Consider the following 20659-nt stretch of genomic DNA (forward strand, 5'->3'; position numbering starts at 1 on the left):
GGAGCAGACTTATCAGCTTCAATGACAACACAGTAGACACCAAGATCAGAATATGGATTGAGTCCATAGTCACTCAAATCTAGAAAAATCTAGAAAGTTTCCTCCTTCCATAAACTCCACAAAGAAGAGACAAGTATTCAAAGGCATCATATTATCTGGGAGCTTTTTGATACAATCAACTACATTCTAAAGCCTGTCACTATAGGCTCATGGTCATCCCATAATGAAAATCCATTTAGTCTTAATTCAACAGTCATCAGAGTCTGCAACAGCTCAGATAATGTTCAAATGTCCAAAGTCTGTTTTGACACTAGATATTCTATTTATTACTACACCTTATAAAATCAGAAAGTAAGTTCTATCTTTAAAACACACAGTGGCACAGAATATACTGTCTAATTCCAATAGAGAGCAATTTGTATAGTGAGGGAAGATTGGACCAAGATAGGAAACCCAGCAGGGCAAACACCAAATGTTGTCATTGACCTCATGTGTCTTCAGTTTCATAGTGCTTAGGTGGCCCTAAAACTGTAACTTCTCAGTTGGTTACTTCCATTATCTATATGTCTCTCCATGACAGATGTCTCATTGCTTAGTTATCTCAACATCTTGTGGTCACAACTTACAACTCGGTTTCCATCCTCACAGCTTCATGCAATGCACTCTCACAATATTCCCATTGCTGCTCTGACTCTGCCGAATTCAGATGGCTGGAACAGTTTTGAATTGAAAGCACGGAGGAAGAATCGTGACCTTAAGTTTTATATCTTTCTTGTTCGAAGAATCAGAGCAACATAAAGTTTGGGTAGACCCTGACATTCTTGGAACACAGATGCCGCACATTTCGATGAAGTTCCTTCCTGAGAACTTTCTAAGGCTTGAATCCAAAGCAAGGGCCTTTTCTTTAATGGTGATAAATCCCTTGAAAATACCTGCCTCTGTTTTAGCACTTGACTGCCATCTGAAAATTCACAGTTCTATTTTACTCTACAAACCAGGATTTACATTTATTTCTGACCAATTGTTGTTCTAGTTTACAATCTTTAATGTAATCTTCACTAGTAATATCCATCTAACTGATTCAATATTACATCAAGAAATCAGCACCCAATTTTCTAATTCTACCTTAATTAATTTCTTAGGACATGAGCAAGATAAGAAAGATTTGGGAACACATCACCAAACAAATGACCTCTCGCTTAATTTTTCATGGAGTGTATTTTCCACTGAATCCTATGAACAACTTTCTCTGTATACACTACTCTCAACAGCAAATCTTCAATCAACAACAAGTGAAGGAATAACAAGTGAAGGTGAAATGTGGCTATGAATTTTAAAGTAAGTAATAGTAAACGAGAGGTGAACGAAAAATAGAGGAAAGAACATGACTCCTCCTAAGTATGGTGCAGTAAAAAGATTATTATATATAAAACAGAAAGCATGCCCACAGTCTGGCATATCAGAGTGCACCGAGAGTGGACATGACTCTGAGACTTCTTAAGGGAGGGAAGAGAGAAGAGGGGGAAGCCAGACCAATAGTCTAGGATGGTAAAAGATAAATTAAAAAAAAAAGTAAGCAAAATGTTTGAATTACGTAAAAGAAAGGCAAATGTGAGAAGGGCTACACAAATCTTGGGCTAGAGGACAGGGCATGCCAACCATTACCTTGGTAGGGAATGAGGTATCATGGTTGGCATAGCTGTTTTGATATTTCAAATAGTCACATCAGCCTTTGTTCCTAGGGATTAAGACTTAACAGTAGGAAGGAATGAGAATATTAAAATGTTTTAACTATATTCACAAAATGATTTTTAAATGTTGAGAAAGGATTTATGGTCCAGTTATCTCCAGACTCTAGATACACATGTATTAGAGTATACCGTGTCTGACTCACACCTTTCCTCCCAGACTGTGCAGTTTTAGACAGGAAAATAACATTCCTGCTAGACACAGCCACAATACTTTGTCAAGATCTTCTGTGTTGGTTGAATGAGTCTAACTACAACAACTTCATTTCTAGACATAAGTTCTGTTCCATATACAGATTCTTGATTTGCCTGACCAGGTTCAACTTCAGTGATTGTCCTCTATAGATTTTTTGATTACTCATTGCTAATTCCAACTACCTTCAAAGCAGGAAAGCTGTCACTTTCTTCCTCCCCATCTTTTTCTCAATGACCAGTCATGGCCCAGCCTGGATGGAGTTACATGAAAGTCTTCCAGGCACTGGGCAGCAGAAGCAGGATTGGGAGCTCAAAACAATTCTCAAATAAATAGCAGCAAAAGTGAGCTACAGAACATATTGCTATAAACTGAAAAAAATAATCAACACACTATGTGTCATGTTAGCTACTGAGGTCTGTAATGTGACACAGCTATAGCCAATGCTGTCTGTCTTATATTATTCATGTGACTTAACTATGTCAATAAGAATTATGTCTCCAGTGCAATAAAGAATAGTCCCTTAACTAGAGATTCAGTATTCTTTGGTTCAACATAACCTCCCTAAAATGTATATACACTAACCTTGTCTGTTTTCATTTTTAGGCTTGAATTAATACATGGTAGGTAATTATAAAATCTTTCATCCCACCTCAGTCAGGTTTCATTTCACAATGGTGACAGCAGTCATTGAATCACTTACACTTTAGTCTGTGATCTATCTACTGTCTATCATGGTTCACTCTATAGGATATACAGTCATTTTTTCCTCCTTTTCTGGTCTGAAGGACAAACACACGCTCCACATGCAAATCATTTTCTTGTTACTACAATGGAAACCTCACTAAATGACTTAACTGACTAACTTAAAAACTCTCCTGTGGTACAACATTTAACGTAAGAAATTAGGAATTTTAATCAAGAGGACGGCAAGGTCATTTTCTGTGGAGCATCACCAGAATCAATGTGACCTAAGGCAACAAAGCTTTTCTCAGAATTTTTTTTTTCAGAACGCAAAAGGTGCAGCAGTTACATAGTATCCCTTACCAGGGAAAAGCCACTCCATATACATGTAAAATATTAAGTAAGAAATTTCTCTTTAATTGTAGCATGTATCCAGCTCTAGTTCATACTAAAATAGAAGACAGCATAGAACAGATTTGAATTCCATATATGCATTCATCCTTAAGTCACTTTTAGTTTCAGGCCAAAGGTTATATATTAATATATTAAACCATTTCAATATGGACTACTTATTCCAACTCTGGACAATGAGGCAGATGGGAGATTTGAACAGCAAAGATATTCCAAGAACCACTCCCCTAATACAGCAGGTCATTCTTCAGTACCAGGGTCATCAGTGGAAGGTCTCAGTGGTTTCAAATGAAAAAAAAGTAGAAGGTAGAAAATATAATATCCAGAGTGGGAAGGTCTTGCACCAGCTATGTCTTATAACTAAGCTTCTTTAGAAGACTAGCATATTGTATATTATTTCCGGGGAAGAAAGGGAAGGAAACAGACATCTATGAATTGATCAGAAACTCTCATACAATGAGATAAAATATAAGGTGTCCAATAAAAACATTGCTTCACAAGGGGAACATTATTTTCCAAGACCACAATGGCCTTGGAATTGGTAACTATTACTCTCAACACAACAGTGATGTTCAAATGGGGATGTCTTGCCCATGTGGCAAAACTATGATTTTTCTCAAAATCCTGGCACACCAGGATTTAATATTAGCTGTTATTCTGTAATGGCCCATTAAGCAGGTTGTTAGATGTCTCTCCTTTGACATGGAGATGGGACAATAGTTGCTATGAATCAGGACCGTCTCCTTAGTTATGAGCTGGAGATAAATTTGTTGACAGTCTTCATGGACAAACGTGTTTCCTAGCATTCTAGTCTCTAACAGGCCTGGTTGGCATGCTACTTATCTATGGGATGATTTAAATCATCCCTTAGCTAACTAAATTCTACTTGGTGTGACATCCTGTCTCCTAAGCAATGGCAACTCCTTTATACCAACACTTCTACTTGTTTATATCACAGATTTATAATGACATGCTATTTACATGTTTTTTACAACCTCCAAAAAATTAACTCCAAGTGAATCTTACATCTACATGTTAAATGCCAAGGGCAGAACTTTTAGAAGATACTAAAGAAACTAGGCCTATCGGAGTTTGCATCCTGCCAAGGACATTCCTATTTTCAAGCCCCTGATGCAAATACTTTGTGAACATGCAGCCCCATAGTATGTAAGGAGGTAGCATCCAAAGCCCAGCCTTCTCCAAGCAACTCTTCCATTTTACTCCCCAATTTTGCTACCAACGTTAAAACAACTTCACATTCCCAAGTTTGAAGAGCAGTCTCCCACCTGGCCCTTTGAATCATTTTCCTAAATACCTGTTATCTGGTTAAATTTGCTGTTCCCTTAACAAAGGTGCCTAAATTGTAAAAATATGTCACTCATAAAGCCGCCACTATAGAAAGACCCACTTCTTTGTTGCCTTAGCACCTTGTGCTCTGAACCAAATGTCTAGGGAGACAAATTAAGGACCTTGGATTCAAGACCTAACGTTTTGGAAAAAAAGTTAAAGGCCTTGAGACCAGGTATCCTGGATCAGCACAGCCTCTGACAGAGACTCCCTTGATTAACCCACAATTTTAAAATTTGATTGGATGACCCCGACACTGACCAAGGGCCACTCACTTTGTGGATTTAATACTTCAAAAATACAACAAAGCTTATGCCCTCGTGGACCTTTCAGATACAGAACTAGCCGCCTCCCTGAGATCAGTAAATAAAGCTTTCATTTTAACCTTCTGTTCCTGAAGTGAGTTTTTTAGGCTTCCACAACAAAAACAATATAGTGAAGATATTCAGATGCCCCCACTGAGTTCCCAGCTAGGACAAGAGATCTCTTACATGGCTGTTTCTGGCTGCAGGCTCCCACCCTGCCCAGGAAGGACAGTTCCTGCTGTTCAGCCACCGGCTTCACCAGGTTGGGGCAGTGGCCACACACTCACCATGTTGTGACTTCAGAACTCTCCTGAAATACCCTCCTAGTGAAAGGTTTAAAAACTTAGAGTTTATTCCTGGGGCTGGGGCAGAATCACCAGACCACATTCCATTCAGAGCAGAGGGCCAACAGCAGTCAACCACCCAGATAAACCTCAGGGTGTGACTGGAATCCCATAGCCCCTAAGAAAACCTGCATGTAATAGGGCAGTACCATAGGTCAGATGTCTCCCAGGTAGCCAGGCCTGACCATTTGCACTCTTGGCACCTAAAAACAGACCAATAATTTTAAATGTCAGCTTCCCTAGAGACTACCCTGCTTGCATTTTTGTTCCTCTTACCCAATCCTGTAACAACAGACTTGTACTACCCTGCTTGCATTTTTGTTCCTTTAAAAACCTTATTCTTCTGGAGCGGGGGGCGGGTTGTCACTTGCCCCAATGTCTTTATAAAGGGTGGCCCCCTGGCTCGAGCTTGTAATAAAAAGACCCTCCTGTGTTTTGCAATGGAGTCAATTCCAGTAGATCTTTTGGGGGCTTGCAAACTGGGTATAACAACAGCACACCAACCATTCAAGCCTGCCTGGCTACAGAGGTGAACAGGCAGCATAGCACCAGGAAGAACCCATCTCTTCTTCTGACTGGAGGGATGGCCTCAGCATCCTGATTCACCAGTGAGTCTTGAGTGACATGAGCACCTCCCTTAGAGTAGTATACTAAAGGGACCAGGCTCAGTGATTCCTGGCCCAGGCTTCCATTTCAGGACCCTATCTTTTCTGGATCTGCAGAGATTTCTATTTCAGGATCATCTGTGCCTATCCTCCATAGCCTACCTTCTGTCTTGAGTACTCAGTAGGCACTTTCCCTCTTTCTCCTGGAATCAAGGTGCATATATTGCACAGCTTATTATTCTACCTGCATATAGGCAAAATACTCATATTCATTCATTCAAAAACTTCAAAACAGAGAGTTTGGAAGAATGTCATGTACCTGGAATCGAATGACTCTGAAGAGTCGGGTAGTATTAGTGTGGTAAACATATGCTGTTTACCTGAGAAATACTCAGCATTTTTAAAAAATCAGTTATTGCTGTGGATAAAGATCAGAACAACAGCATATACTTGAAATGTACAAAAACCCTACAATCCAGCACCATCAGCCAATAATGTTAAAAGAGTCAGACTAACATCATAAACTCCATTTTGAATTTTAGGCCCCATGTCAAAGTAAGTTCTCTCAGTAATTTTCCAGAAAGCAAAAGGACACAGGCAGAGATAAGGACACAGGCAAGTTGAGATAGACCCCCCCCAGACCCGCCCTGTTGTAAAAGAGTAACCAGGTCTGCACTTGCAAGATACCATTACCTGACAACCAACCCAGATAGCCCCAGTTTCCCTTCCAGACAGCCCATAGCATGTGACCAGAATCACGTAGCCCCGCTTCTCAGAGAAACCACAAGATGTGTTAATAGGCTCCCCCAACCCATAGCAACATCCAAATCAGGACATTACAGGTCATTCCATAAGTTGTTCATGATCAGATATCCTCCAGATGGCCAGGCCAGGACCGACTGGACTTGGCGCCTAAAACAGACAAATCATTTTAAAAGTCAACTTCCCTATAGACCCTTTCACCTAATCCTGTAACACCAAGGAATGTAACTCCCTGCTTGCGGTTTCTCCCTATAAAAACCCAAAGCTTTTGTTCCTTGGAGCCATCTCCCACTTGGATGCAGGCAGCCCCATCGCATTGGCTTGAATAAACCTCTTGCAGTTTGCATCAATCAGGCTCCAAGTCTCCTTCATGCCCTTCTTGGTAGTTGGGTCCAACAATGTTAAAACAACAACAACAAATATATATATAACAACAACAAAAATTAAATAGTAATTTAATGTCTATTTCCTGCCACACTGATTACAGCACAAGATGCGAAATCTGCCCTATCTAATTGCATAACACCATGCACACTTGAGACATCTCTGTTCAGATACTCCTTTTATACCCTGGAATTGAGTTCCTTAAGCCACAGCATTCTGGCTGCTATTTCTGGGAAGGGTAAAAGGTGCTGGTCAACTATTGATGAAGTGTGATCCACATTTCTTTCTTGACACCAGTTTCTAAAATATTTGTAAAATATATAAAAAAAATTAAATTTAGAAAGCAATGTTGAAAACATCTAGATGTTTGACCTTCATTTTTCAAACCTGTCTTTCCTCTGCACAAAAAAATAGAGAGCTCATTATATGACTCAAATGAGTAATTTTTAAAATTCTGCTGTGGTACAGCCTTTAACTTAAGAATTTAGGAATTTGAACAAGGAGAAAAGCTAGGTCATTGCTCTGTGGAGCAATAGACTGGGATCAATGTGACCCGAGTTAACAAAGCTTGCCTCAGAAAAATTTTTCAAAGGCTGAAGATGTGCTCTTGTAGAATTTAGGATCATTTGTGCCTGTCCTCCATATGCCTCTCCATGGAGAAAGTACTCCAAATACAATTAAATGGTGAAGTAAAAAAAAAAAAAAATCTCTTTAATAGTAGCATGTATCCAGCTCTAGTTCATGCTAAAAGTCAAGAGAAATTAGAAAAGATTTTGAATTCCCTGTATGAAGACATCCTTATGTCTATTTTAAGTTCAGGCCCCAGGTAATACATTAATTTGAATATTGTCTAGAGATTCCAAGTGTAGCCACTGAGGCAGATGGGATATTTGCTCAACAAATACATTCCTAGGATTATTTATGTACTGCACTCCACGAATACAGCAGGTCATTCTTCAGTGCCAGAGTCATAAGTGGAAGGTCTCAGAGGTTTCATAGGATAGGAAAAGCAGAAGATAGAAAGTATAAAAGCTTGGATGGGAAGGTCTTGAACAAGCTATGTCTTATCATAACTAAGCTTCTTTAGAGGAATAGCATCTTCTATACTACGTCCAGGGGACAAATGGAAGGATATAAGAGACATCTACGAATTGATCAGAAACTCTCATACAATGGGATAAAATAAGGAGTTTAATAAAAACATTGCTGCACCAGGGGAACATTATTTACCAAGACCACAGTGGCCTTGGCACTGATTACTATAGCTACATGAGATGAGAATAGTTTGGTTCTCAGAATCTGAAGCAATACCTCCTCAAAGGCCTTGGCTCCATTGCTCACCCAAAAACATACATGGTTTTAGAAAAAGAGCTCTGTTTTATTATCAAGACCTCAGAATCTTGGGGAGATCTCCCAAGGTCAATGCTGTCCTGGCCCTGTCAAACATATATGAGAGGGAGTGTGAGAAGCAGTTATGTCATTCTTCATACATGCAGAACTCAGGGAAAGTTTTGTTTGATCTGGCCAGTCTTCAACACAACAATGATTTCCCTGTTCAAATGGGTGTCATTAGATGTCTTTCTTGGCCATGCTGCAGAACCATGCTTTTCTCAAAAAGAAAACTGCAGGTTTATGGCACTCCAGGCTTTAGTGTTGGCTGTGATTCTATAATGGTTTATTAAGCAGCTTGTTAGATGTCTCATCTTTCACATGGACATGGGCCAATAGTTGCTATGAATCAGGGCTGTTTCCTTGTTTATGAGTTGGAGATAAATTCTTGACAGTCCTCATAGGCAAACATGTGTTTCCTAGCACCCTAATCTCTAACAGGCCTAGTTGCCATGCTTCTTATCTCTGGGATGTTTTTAAACAGCCCTTAGGTAAATTCTACTTGGTGTGACTTCCTATCTCCTAAGCACTGATAAATCTTTTACATCAACAATTCTACTCATTACATCACAGCTTTATACTGAAGTGCTACTTAAACACACACTATTTACAACCCCCACAAATTACCTCTAAACGATCTTGCACCTACATGTTAAATGCCAAGGGCAGAACTTTTAGAAAATACTAAAGAAACTAGCCTTCTGAGTTTGCATCCTACCGAAGACACTTCTATGTTCAAGCCCCTGCTGAAATATTTTGTGAACATGCAGCCCCATAGTGTGTAAGGAGGCAGCCTCCAGAGCCCAGCCTTCTCCAAGCAACTGTTGTATTTTGCTCCTCCGTTTTGATAGCAAGGTCGAACTAACTTTGCATTCCCATGCTTGCAAGGTATCTCTCAGCCAGCCCCTTGAAATATTTCCCTAATTATCTGTTAACTGGTTAACCTTACCTTAACTGAGGTGCCTAAATTGTAAAAATACATTACTTACAAAGCCCTCCCTTCCTATGGACAAAGGACATACTTCTTATCACCTTGAGCTCCAGACCAAATGTCAAGGGATATAAATTAAGGGCCTTGGATTACAGATTGAAAGTCTGGGGAAAGAGTTAAAGGCCTGGAGGCCAGGTGTCCTGGATCAGTGCAGCCTCCAACAGAAACTCCCTTGCTTAACCCACAGTTTTAAAATTGCAATGAATGACCAGGATACTGACCAAGGGGCCCTAGCTCTGTGGATTTAACCCTTTAAAAATATAACAAAGCTTACCCCCTCAGGGACCTTTCAGATATAGAACTAGCCGACTCCCTGTGATCAAAAAATGAAGCTTTCATTTTAACCTTCTGTTCCTTGAGTGAGTTTTCTTGGCTTCCACCTGAACTCAATAGTGATGCCTCACTGCAAATTCAGGGATAGAACAAGGGATCTCTCCCATGGCTGCTTCTGGCTGCAGGTTTCCACCAAGCACCAGGAAGGACCCTACATGCAGGTCCTGGTTTTCAGGGTCCTGCTCCACCAGGTTGTGGACAGTGGCCACATACTCACCACGTTCTGTCTTTGGAACTCGCCTGAAATTCCCTCACAGCACAGAGCAACTGTGTTCAGACCACAGAACACCAACCATTCAAGCCTGCACAGCTACAGAGCAAACATGTAGCATGGCTCTCAGAAAACCCACCTCTTCCTCTGACTGGAGGGATGGCCTCAAGGTCCTGATTGGCCAGTGAGTCTTAAGTAACATGGGCACCTCCCTTAGGGTTACAGTGTACTGAAGGGAGAAGGTTCAGTGATTTCTGGCCTTGGATTTCATTTCAGGGCCACACCTTTTCCAGATCTTCAGATCATTTGTGCCTGTCCTCCCCTATCCTACCTTCTGTCTTCCAGCACTCAGTAGGCAATTTCCCTTTTCCTCCTGGAATTAAGGCAAATAGCTGCACAGCCCATTATTCAACATGCAGCAGAACACAATCTGTCCCACAGGTGGAAGGGTGTCAAGAATATTGAGAATTAAAGAAAATTAAAGAATTTTAGAAAATGTAATGAGATTTTTTTTTCTGTGACTTCACAGAAAAAAATGGACTGGAGATGGGGCTCAGTTGGTACAGTGCTTCCCTAGCATGCATGAATCTGTGAGTTTAAGCATAACACCACATAAAACTTGACATGGTGTCACTGCCCGTAATCAAATCACTTAGGAGGTACAGGTGGAATAATCAGACATTCAAAGGTATCCTTGGCTAGTGAGTTTATGACCCCCCTCAGATAAATGAGGTCCTATCTGAAAAGGAAAAGCAAAACAAAACAAGGGGGTTTTTTTTGGCATGGAGGATGAAATCTTTGCTCTCATACATGCTTAGCATGCTTTCTACCACTGACCTACATCCTCTGATTCCCGTAATAATAATATAAATTACTTATATCGAATAAAAATAAAAAACTTACAGTGCTAAAGGAATGGCTCAATGGATAAGAACACTTCCTGTTATTCTAAAATTAAACCTAACTTTGATTCATAGTACTCACTTAGGGTGGCACACAGCAGCTGGTCCACTTCCACAGGATCCTGTGACTTCCTCTGCCTCCACAGATGACAAACACACGTCGGGAACTAAAACAAACAAACTAACTAATAAAGTCTATAATCCGGGATTTTGGAGGCAGAGGAAGACAGATAGCCGTGTGTTCAAGTCCAGCCTCGGCTATAGAGCAATTCCAGGGCAGCCAGGGCTGTGAGACCCTGTCTTGAATAACAATAAATAAATAAATAAATATGAGAATTTAAATTGAAATATTAAATTTTAAATAATTTCACTGCATTAACAGGCCAAAAGAGACATCAGATACCCTAAACGTGGAGTTACAGATGACCATGAGCCATGAAACCTGGGTGCTGCGAAGTGAACTCAGGTCCTCTGCAAGAGCAACTATCAAGCTCTTCCTCATGACTCCTCACACAGGATCAGGATCCCTGTACATCTTTCCCAGGACCCCTCTCTCAGTACCTGTCCAGGGCTTCCCATCAACCAATCCTTAGACCTGCCTGAGAAATGTTATGAACTACTGTTTAATTGTTTAGACATACTAACATTGAGACATGTCCAGGTATGTCTGGCCTTACTGCCTAACATAACTATGGTCATTTTGTTGTTAAGTATCCATTTTGACCAGAAGGTGGAATTAACTTCACGTTCTCAGGCTCTGCCATCTGGAGAGCTTGAACAGCCTTTTACTTAAAATTCAATACTTGTTAAGCATTCTGCTTTCATTAATCACATATGCTCTACTTAAACAAAACCACAACACCCTGCTATGTTCCTTTCTCCCAGAATGATGGGGAACTGTAAAGTCCCTAAGCCTATATCCCAACTAATCAGCTTAAAACACATTGTCTACTACCTAGACACAATACACTTGAAACAAAATTGATTCTTCTTGTATTTACCAAGGCAAAATGAGGTCATGCTACCCTCCCCTTGCTTCCCACCTGGTTATATGGTTGTGATCTGGTTATGAGTTTTCTTAGGAGAGGCCTACCTTTGGAAAAGACTGATGTCACAATCTAGTTCCTGAATCTAGACAGTGTCCTGACCAGTCAGTTTTTGTTCAGCATTCAATAAACTACTATGTGTCTGAGTCTGGCATTTGAGTGGTCTGGTTGCAGCTATTGATGAACCCATGACATACTGATAAAATAAACTAAAACAATCAAAAATATAGCAATATATCCCTTTCTTTGCAAATGACTTATTCAAATTGTCCTATTTTTCTCCATCCTTAGATGACAATGATTATAATTTTAAAGAAGAAAATCTTTTATGATGTAATGTTTCAACCAATGATATTTCAGACTCAGTGAGATGGCTCAGTGGGAAAGGTGCACGGTGTACAAACCTGGCAACATGATGTTTGATCACCATATGATGGCAGGCAAAATCAGACCCCACAAAGTTTGCTTCCACTCTCTATATATCTGCTCTGATCAATAAACCCTTAAAATAAATTACATACACGCACAAACACACACAACACAGAATTTTTTAAAATAAATCTCATTGCTATTACATTATCTAGCATCACTACATAATTCCAATAGAAGGAAGTACTTCAAGACGAAGTGCCAAATGGTTACCTAATGAGAACATGAAGACTTGTGGAACACCACATAATATATACACATCCAGAGAACATCAAATGATACTGTGAGATATGTTCAGATCCTGTCTGATCTACTTATCTACAGATAGGACAGGCAGGTCTACACAGAAAAACTTTGTCTTCACAAACAAAAAAAAAAGCAAAACAACAAAACATAAAAACAACAGGAAAGCAAAATAGCTTAGCACTGAATAAGAAGTGTTTCTACTGTATCTTATGTGATTTACTGATAAGAGTTTGTAAGTGTGTAGGCATAGCAGCATAAGAAGGAATGTGACTGATTAGTTTCAACAACAGAGTAGGCACAAAAAAATAAGAAATGGGTTGAGTCTGTAGACACACAATTCTATTACCCAATAAAGAATCTAGAAAAGTTCTAAAAGCTCCACAATGAAAGCCACAAAAACAGACAAGTATTCAAAGACATCAACCTAACTTGGAGCTTTTTTAACTGATCAACTACATTCTAACCCTGTTCACTATAGGCTCATGTGAACTCATGATAAAAAATACATTTAGTCTTACTTCAATGATCCTCAGTCTGAAACAGCTCAGATACTGCACAAGTGTTTGAAGTCTGTTTTGTCACTAGATAATCCCTTCATTGCTGCATCTTGTAAAATCAGAAAGCAAGTTATATCTTTACAGCTTACAATGGCACAGAATATACTGTCTAATTCCAATAGCCAGCAATGTGTACATAGCGAGGGAACACTGGAACAAGGCAGGAAAACCAGTAGGGCAAACACCAAATCCTATCGCTGATCTCAGACACGTGTCTTAAGTTTCACAGAGCTTAGGTGACCCTATAACTGTAACTTCTCATACATCTCCACATTTGGTTACTTCCACTACCTACATGCATCTCTCCATGGCAGGTGTCTCATTTCTTAGTATCTCAACATCTTGTGGTCACAATATGAAACTCAGTCTTTATCCTCACAGCTTCCTGAAATGCACTCTCACAGTATTCTCAGTGGGGCTCTGACTCAGTGGGGCCAGACATAGATGAATGGAACAGTGCTGAAATCAAATCACAGAGGAAGAATCCATGACCTTAAACTTTGTATTTTTCTTGAAGAACCAACCCAACATAAGTGTCCCTGCCAAGTTTGACTTCTAAGGTGGGATGGACCCTGCAATTCTTGGGCTACAGTTGCAAGCATGTTTCTTATTAAGTTCCTTCCTGAGACTAAGAATCAGTTTGCCTACTCCTTCCAGAAGGATCTCTGTGAGTTCCAGGCTAGCCTGGTCTACACAGCAGATCCAGTAGAGCCAAGAATACAAAAAGAAACCCTGTCTTAAAAAAAAGTAATTATAAGCTGTTTCATGCCCAATACAGCATGACTATGAGATTCTTTCTAAGTGTACAATCCTTTAATTATTACTATTGTCTTCATTCTTTTAGCACAATGTCCTCCTTAGGCACCCAGCTTGTCCACAACAAACAAGCATTGAGGTTATTTTCGTATTTAGGCCACCATGGGTACAAGTGTAATGGTATGATAATTCTGATACTTCTCATTAGTAACTTCAAGTGCATGGAAAATCTACTGAGAAGATTGTGGAGATCCACAGCAATTCTGTCGGTTTATGACAACTCTGTGTAGGCTGTGTGTAGATATTCTATCAAAATGTCTCAGAATGCAGGAAGAAAATATGCGCAATTTTACATGAACTGTAACAACACAAGATGGTTTTAATTTTAGTCAGTGTCTGTGGAAAATCCCAACCTAGTGATATCAGATTTTATTTTGCATGTTCAAAAAGATCCCAGTGTCAGGTTCAGATTCATTGCTCAGTTCAATTCATTTTGTTTTCTCAATTAAGTCATACTTAGTGTGCTGTCTTTTACGTGACCATAACAAGCTGCACTGCTTCACTAAACTTTATACTAAAGTCTTATTTCTATGAGGTTGTACATTATTTTCATGCCATTTTCAGTTCACCCACTCTTGTTGCTAAACGAATGATTATAGAGTAGTAATGTTTACCCTCTCATGAAACTGTAAACCTCACTATTAAAACAATTCATTTTCAGACAAAATAGTGTTGGGTATGTTCAATCTGCAGCATAAAGTTAAAACAATCTAATAAAAAAAAAGAAATTGAGGAAACAATAGTCTATTGGAAACAATTTTCCAATAGTCACAAATAACAAAGTATGTCGGTTTAACTCTTACCAAGAAAGGGAAAGATCTGTATGAAAAAAAAACTCAAGTCTCTGAAGGAAGAAATTGAAAACATTATCAGAAGATGGAAAGATTTTCCATGTTTATGGATCAGTAAGAACAACAAAAATGGTCATCCTATCAAAAATAATCTATAAATTAATGCAATTCCCATCAAAATATCAATACAATTCCTTGCAGACCTTGAAAGAACAATTCTCAATATAATATTTAAAAAAAAAAAACAGAATAGTTAAAACAACCCAGTACAATAAAGAACTTCTGAAGTTATCTACATCCCTGATCTAAAGCTATACTACAGAGCAACAGTAATAATAACAGCATAGTACTGGCAGAAAAACAGACTTATGGGTCAACGGAATTGAATCAAATACCCAGAAATAAACCCACACACTTACAGACAGGCAGGACTAAGGCCAGAAATTTATACACTGAATCCCCACAGTATGTCCTTCAAGCTACTTAAGACCTCCAGCCCCCGGTACTACAACACAGAAGCTCCACTTCCCCCCCCTCAAAATACTAGCATATCAGTGTTCTGTCCTAGAGAAAAAGCCTGCTTTTAGAAATGCCTGTCTGTTCTCTTTTAAGTCCATGTCAACTGTATCAATCCTGATCTAACAGACACTACAACATGCACTGAGGAAAGCAGAGAATCATAGGTTCATATTTTAAAAGTCTTCATTCAACTAAGGATTTAAATGTAAAAAAATAAATGGGTAGACTTTTAGACGTATAAAATCTAACAACATTAAATCAAGATGAAGTAAATTATCAAAACAGATACATAACAACCAAGATAGAAATGATAATTTTAAAATCTCTCAATTAAAAGAAAAATAAAATAAAATAAAGCAAGCTTAGGTCTAGAGATTCAGCATGAATTCTACAAGAGTCTCAAACAACTCACTGCAATACTCCTCAAAGTATTTCATAAAAGGGAAAAGGAAGAATCACTTCAATTTTGTGCAGCCACCAGTATTATCTTGATTACAAAAATCAACTTCTGAAAATTAATAACACAACCTAATATTGTGTTAACTAATTAATAACTCGTATTACAAAGAACTTCTATATAGGTACTCAGTTTTCTGTACAAGAGACACACTCACTTACCTAATATTTTAGGACTGAAAGCCATGATTACAGACTATGTCAATATCAATGTCAAATATTACTGATTCCCATAATACTAAATTATATAGTATACAAACATTCACATTTCATCTTTTATTTACCTAAAGTTGACTGAATGAAAAGTTCAATTGACTTGCTCAACAATCTTCTTCATGACAACCTATTTGAAGGTGATCTCCAAGGCTCATAGTGTAAATGAGTCCTATTTTATATCTTGTTGATTTAAAACCCACACATTACATTTATCACTAACACGTTGAGATAAGGCCCAGGCTCATGAGCACTGTCTATGTTCTAAAATTTAATAATGGGAGCACAGTTCTGGTTTCTCCATCATACTTTATTAATAATAAAAAAAATCTGTGAAAGCAATTACGTTTCAGTTACTGCTGACTCTAGGACAGGCTATTTATTGTCCACAAAAGGATCTTCTTATGGTCTTTTGTCCTAAATACAGATTGTATTTTAGGTGAACTGGTTGCTTTGGATATAATGCCCCAGTCTATACCTTATGGCATTGGACATATTCCATGAAATTATAATAATGTTGGTTGTTGAACTTGCTATATTTTTACACATATATCTTACAGAATTTCATCTCACACTAGGAAAACGTTTGTTGAAAGACATTCAAATTTACTGTCTTCAAATGAGTGCTTTCAGTCCCCAAATCATGTAAGATACAGATATATACACATGCATTTTGACAGAAACTTTTTCCATTTTAATTTGTACTTTCAACTATAAGATCCTGATGCTTCCCTTGCTTATGAGCGAGGCTTACCTGACATGGTAGAAGCCAGTCCATGTTTCTGTCTTCTTTAGATCCCATTTCAATTTTGCTCAACAGCATTTTATGGAGGGCATGGGCCACAACATACACTGCATTCCGTATGGAATAGCTGGGCTCAGAAACGGTCACATTGTTTTCTTCTGGTTTAATCTCTATAGGAATTGGGTATGGGTCATGATTTTCACATAGCAAAGCAGGAAGTGAGCAATCAAAACTGTCAATCCAGAATTTATAGAAGTAAAAATCTCCTGGGTACTGGGAGGGTGTAGGAGACTGGAGAAAGTTCATTAAGCCAGGGATAGCGCTTGTCTTTGAATATGAGACACTTCCTCCAAAAAAGTTCAAATCATTCCTATTTGATACGGACTCTAAATAAAATGTGTTGGTTTGCCATGTTTTACACCTTCCTTGTGGTTGAAAATATTTTATTTACCATGTGGAAAAACTTCAATTACTTATATCACTACAGAATACCTGCACATTTACCTGGGTATGTTGGTTCAAATTCAGCAAATCAAAACCAAATAGTACCCAAGTTTCAATTAGCTGGCTGTTTTTCTTAAAAACCACACAGATTTCTTTCTTTCTTCCATTGCTTTTCTTTTCTTTCTTTTTCTTTCTTTCTTTCCTCTTCTTCCTCCTCCATCTCTTGCTTTTTCTCTTTGCCCATGTGTGTATGCCTTCAGACCAACCAGCAGAGGTGGCCAGATCCTTCTGTACTGAGTCTCCAGCACCCTAACAACTAAGCACAGCAGAGCACCTTACCTACTCAACCCCCCCCCCGCTCGTGCACCCGCGGACCAGCAGAGGGCGCCACAAAAACCTATACAAGATCGTGCACAACCTCACCCAGGGCGGGGTTCACCCATCTCCCCCAGGATGCACGCAGGCCTGGTGGAGGTGGAGGAGTGTGCCTCTTCCTTCCTGCCATCCCCCTGCCTGCGGTTCTGCCCCACGCCCGAGCCATTCAAAGACTCCAGGCAGACAGACGAACGGGGGCGGTGGACAGGGGAGGGAGGCGGGGAACCCCAAAACCTCCCTCTTCCCTCCTCTCCCCCCCCCATAACAACTGCTTGGGATAAGATTGCTGACCTGGGAAAACCTGTGTGAGTAGCCGCGTGTCTCTAGCTCAAGTCCCGCCCCTTCGGGCTTCGCTTCCGGATCCGTCCCGCCGAGAGTAGAGACTTCCGGGCTCGGAGGCTCTGAGGCCGCCCCGCCATCTTCCTGGCCCCCGGGATATAAACACAAAGCTTCTAGTCACAGAGAGACCTTACGCCAAGATGCATTGCGGCAGAGACCCACGTGCACGAGAAACTACAAATATGGCTTTGGAGCACGGACTTCTGGGATTGTATCTGAGAACTACAAAAATGGCGTCTAGGACACGCGAAGCGATGCATCCTAGGATTGTTCGTACTCACGAGCCTGTGTCTCTTCCTGTCTGCTGCCTGGACCGTGGCTCGATGTCAACTACAAATCCCAGATTCCCCGGAGTGATGTTCCCAACGTCAAATGCATGTGTTCCTAAGCTTGCCACCTAGAGGCTTGGTGAGGAGCGGGGAAGTAGGCGCGGGAAACCTCTTTGTCCTCAGACAAACAGCCACACAGCCTTTCCCCTAGTCCTGGTGTCTGTAACTTTCCTTGCCCTGCCATACCGTCTTTGGGATCACGATTGGGCAAGAGCTTTTTTACATCATCGCCCCGCCCCCTGTCCCGGAAGTCAACACACAGTTGCTGCTCCTTCTACTACAGTAAAAAAAAATGTCCTGTCCCTGGTAGCTGGAGAACCTTTGATTACGTCATTGGTAGTCAGACAGATAATAAATCTCTTTCAAATATTTATACAAAGGCTGGGTGTGGCAGCACAGGCCTGTCATCCTAGCATTCCTGCAGGCCCTTGAGTTTTCTTAACCCCAAAATCCCACTATCAGATGAGTTGTACCGATTTTGTTTGACAGTGATTAATACTCTGTTTCTTTTGTAATTACATAACAAACTGCTGGAGTGATGTCTGGTTAAAAAGGTGCCTTGCTGCTCCAGGTGGACCTAGGCTCAATCCCCACCACCTGCCACTGTCCTGCGAGTCCACTTCCAGAGACTCTCACAACCTCACACCCACAGGAAGGCTAAGGCAGTTTTCTAAAAATGAAATAAAATTTCTTAATCATAAGAATAAAACCTCTGATCTAAGAAGGACTGTGAGTGTTATGCCAGGATCACAAGAACCTCAGAGACCAGCAGACTCCATGTAAGAGCAAGAGAGTTTTACTACTAGACCGATTGAACTCAGGACCCAAGTCTCACTGATGCAGCAGTAGAGAAGTAGGACTCCGAGCCCTGGGTGAACAGGGTTTTTAAAAGGAAAAACTGCAAGCAGGGCGTTTCCATGACAGCAAGCAGGGGGTTTCATGCGTTGGCTTTACAAGATTGGGTAAAAGTCATAGAGCAAGATGACCCTCTAACTGAGGCACATGATCACAATTGCCATTCTTCTAAACTACATCTGGAATGTTGGGGAGAATTTGCCCAATTGATTCTCATTGATTGTTGCCAAGGAGATTGTCTCTGTTTTCTACCAAGTATTTATTCTGTGATATTTCCTGGAGGCTGTTGCTAGGAGAGTTAACTTTGTTTTCTGCCAAGTGCACATTCTGTGATATTCCCTGGTACCTGAGTTCAGCTCCCAGTCAAGATGGCTTCTCGTTTCAAAATGGAGTCACCCAAGCTAACTTAAACTCTTCAATCAAAGAAGTAGAAGAGTAACTAAGATACCACACACACAATACACACCCAGTAGAAAGCCTGAACACCAAAGTTAAGATATAAGATTCTGCTGGAGACATAAATGTCTTCTCCTACGATCTGTGACGAGTGTTCCCTTCCATGTTGCCTGTTTTGACTGGAGTATGTTTTTACAAACTGCACAGGAAAATGAATGTCAAAAATTAGAAGATAAAAATCAGGACTGGAAGGATGACTCAGCGATTAAGAGCAGTTGCTGCTCTGCCAGGGGAACTGAATTTAGTTCCCACCATCCATGTTGGGCTACTCACAACTGTCTGTATCTCCAGATCCAGGGGATCTGACACACTCTTCTGGCCTCTGTGAGCACCTACATTCATCTGCACACACACACACACACACACACACACATAGAGAGAGAGAGAGAGAGAGGGAGGAGAGGCTAAAAGTTGATTTTGTGTATTTGTGTGACAGGGTATCCCATTTGTATTGTCTTTAAAAATCACATATAATCTAAAATTACCTTGATCTTCTGATCCTCTTGCCTCTACATCTGGGGTACTGGTATTCCAGGTATGCAGAATCACACCCCAGTTCAAGCAGTGGTAAGGGTGGAACTCAGACCTTCTCATGGTTGCTAAGCATTTGATCAACTGAAACATTTCATTTCTCCATGCACTGTGCCTGTTGGGAGAATTTTAGGAGGCAGTGCTGATCTAATTGGATATCAGTGGGGGTATTTTGGGTCTCAGTGGGACTGTATTGATGGCCCATTTCCTCACCTCCTGCCCACCATCTTCCTGCGACTTAAAGTTGCTTCCGTGAACTCCAGACCACTCTTGGGAGGTAAACTCCAGAAAAATGGCAGGCAGAATTGCCCTCTTGGGAGAGCCTTGTTTAGCTACAGGGAAATAAAGTAATAAAGAACAGAAAGTAGCTTTCAGTAACCTCCAACATCAGCTGGAGAACAGACTGCCCTTATTCATTAGTTCTCTGTGTGTGTGTGTGTGTGTGTGTGTGTGTGTGTGTAAATTATATTTTATTGCATATAGTTTTTCATAATGGAAAAATCCACCAACTACTATCATTTCTTTTTTAATATAATTTTTTATTTACTACAATTTATTCACTTTGTATCCCAGCTGTAGACTCACCCTTGTCCCCCACCCCAATCACTCCCTCACTACTTCATCTCCTCCCATTCCCCTTCCCCAGGCCACTGATAGTAAAAGATCTCCTCCCCTTCCATCTGACCCTGGTCTCATCAGGACTGTCTTTCATAGTCTTCCTCTATGGCCTGGTCAGGCTGCTCCCCCGCCTCAGAAGGAGGTGATCAAAGAGCCAGCCACTGAGTTCATGTCAGAGACAAAATCTGCAAACAACCTAGATGTCCCTCAACGGAGGACTGGATACAGAAATTGTGGTACTTTTACACAATGGAATACTACTCAGCAATTAAAAACAAGGAAATC

At 40.2% G+C, this 20659-nt stretch overlaps 1 protein-coding gene across 9 annotated transcripts in view; it reads right to left on the bottom strand.

Annotated features, from left to right (window-relative positions):
* The window catches only part of LOC110563103 (zinc finger protein 120-like), a 30058-nt gene extending 11968 nt beyond the window's left edge, over positions 1–18090 (bottom strand). For 8 of the 9 annotated variants that reach the window (XR_009588950.1, XR_009588948.1, XR_009588947.1 and 5 more), the window contains exons 1-2: positions 17538–18090; positions 16437–16597 (exon numbers count right to left, since the gene is read on the bottom strand). Coding sequence is in view for 5 of the 9 variants with exons in the window: in XM_060376203.1 (XP_060232186.1) it covers positions 16437–16505 (69 nt within the window). In the remaining 4 variants the exon portion in view is untranslated. The other variant, XR_009588949.1, reaches the window with a different exon arrangement.
* Between the last annotated feature and the right edge of the window lie 2569 nt (positions 18091–20659).

This window comes from Meriones unguiculatus (genome assembly GCF_030254825.1).
Source record: "Meriones unguiculatus strain TT.TT164.6M chromosome 13 unlocalized genomic scaffold, Bangor_MerUng_6.1 Chr13_unordered_Scaffold_34, whole genome shotgun sequence".
Taxonomy (NCBI): Eukaryota; Metazoa; Chordata; class Mammalia; order Rodentia; family Muridae; genus Meriones; species Meriones unguiculatus.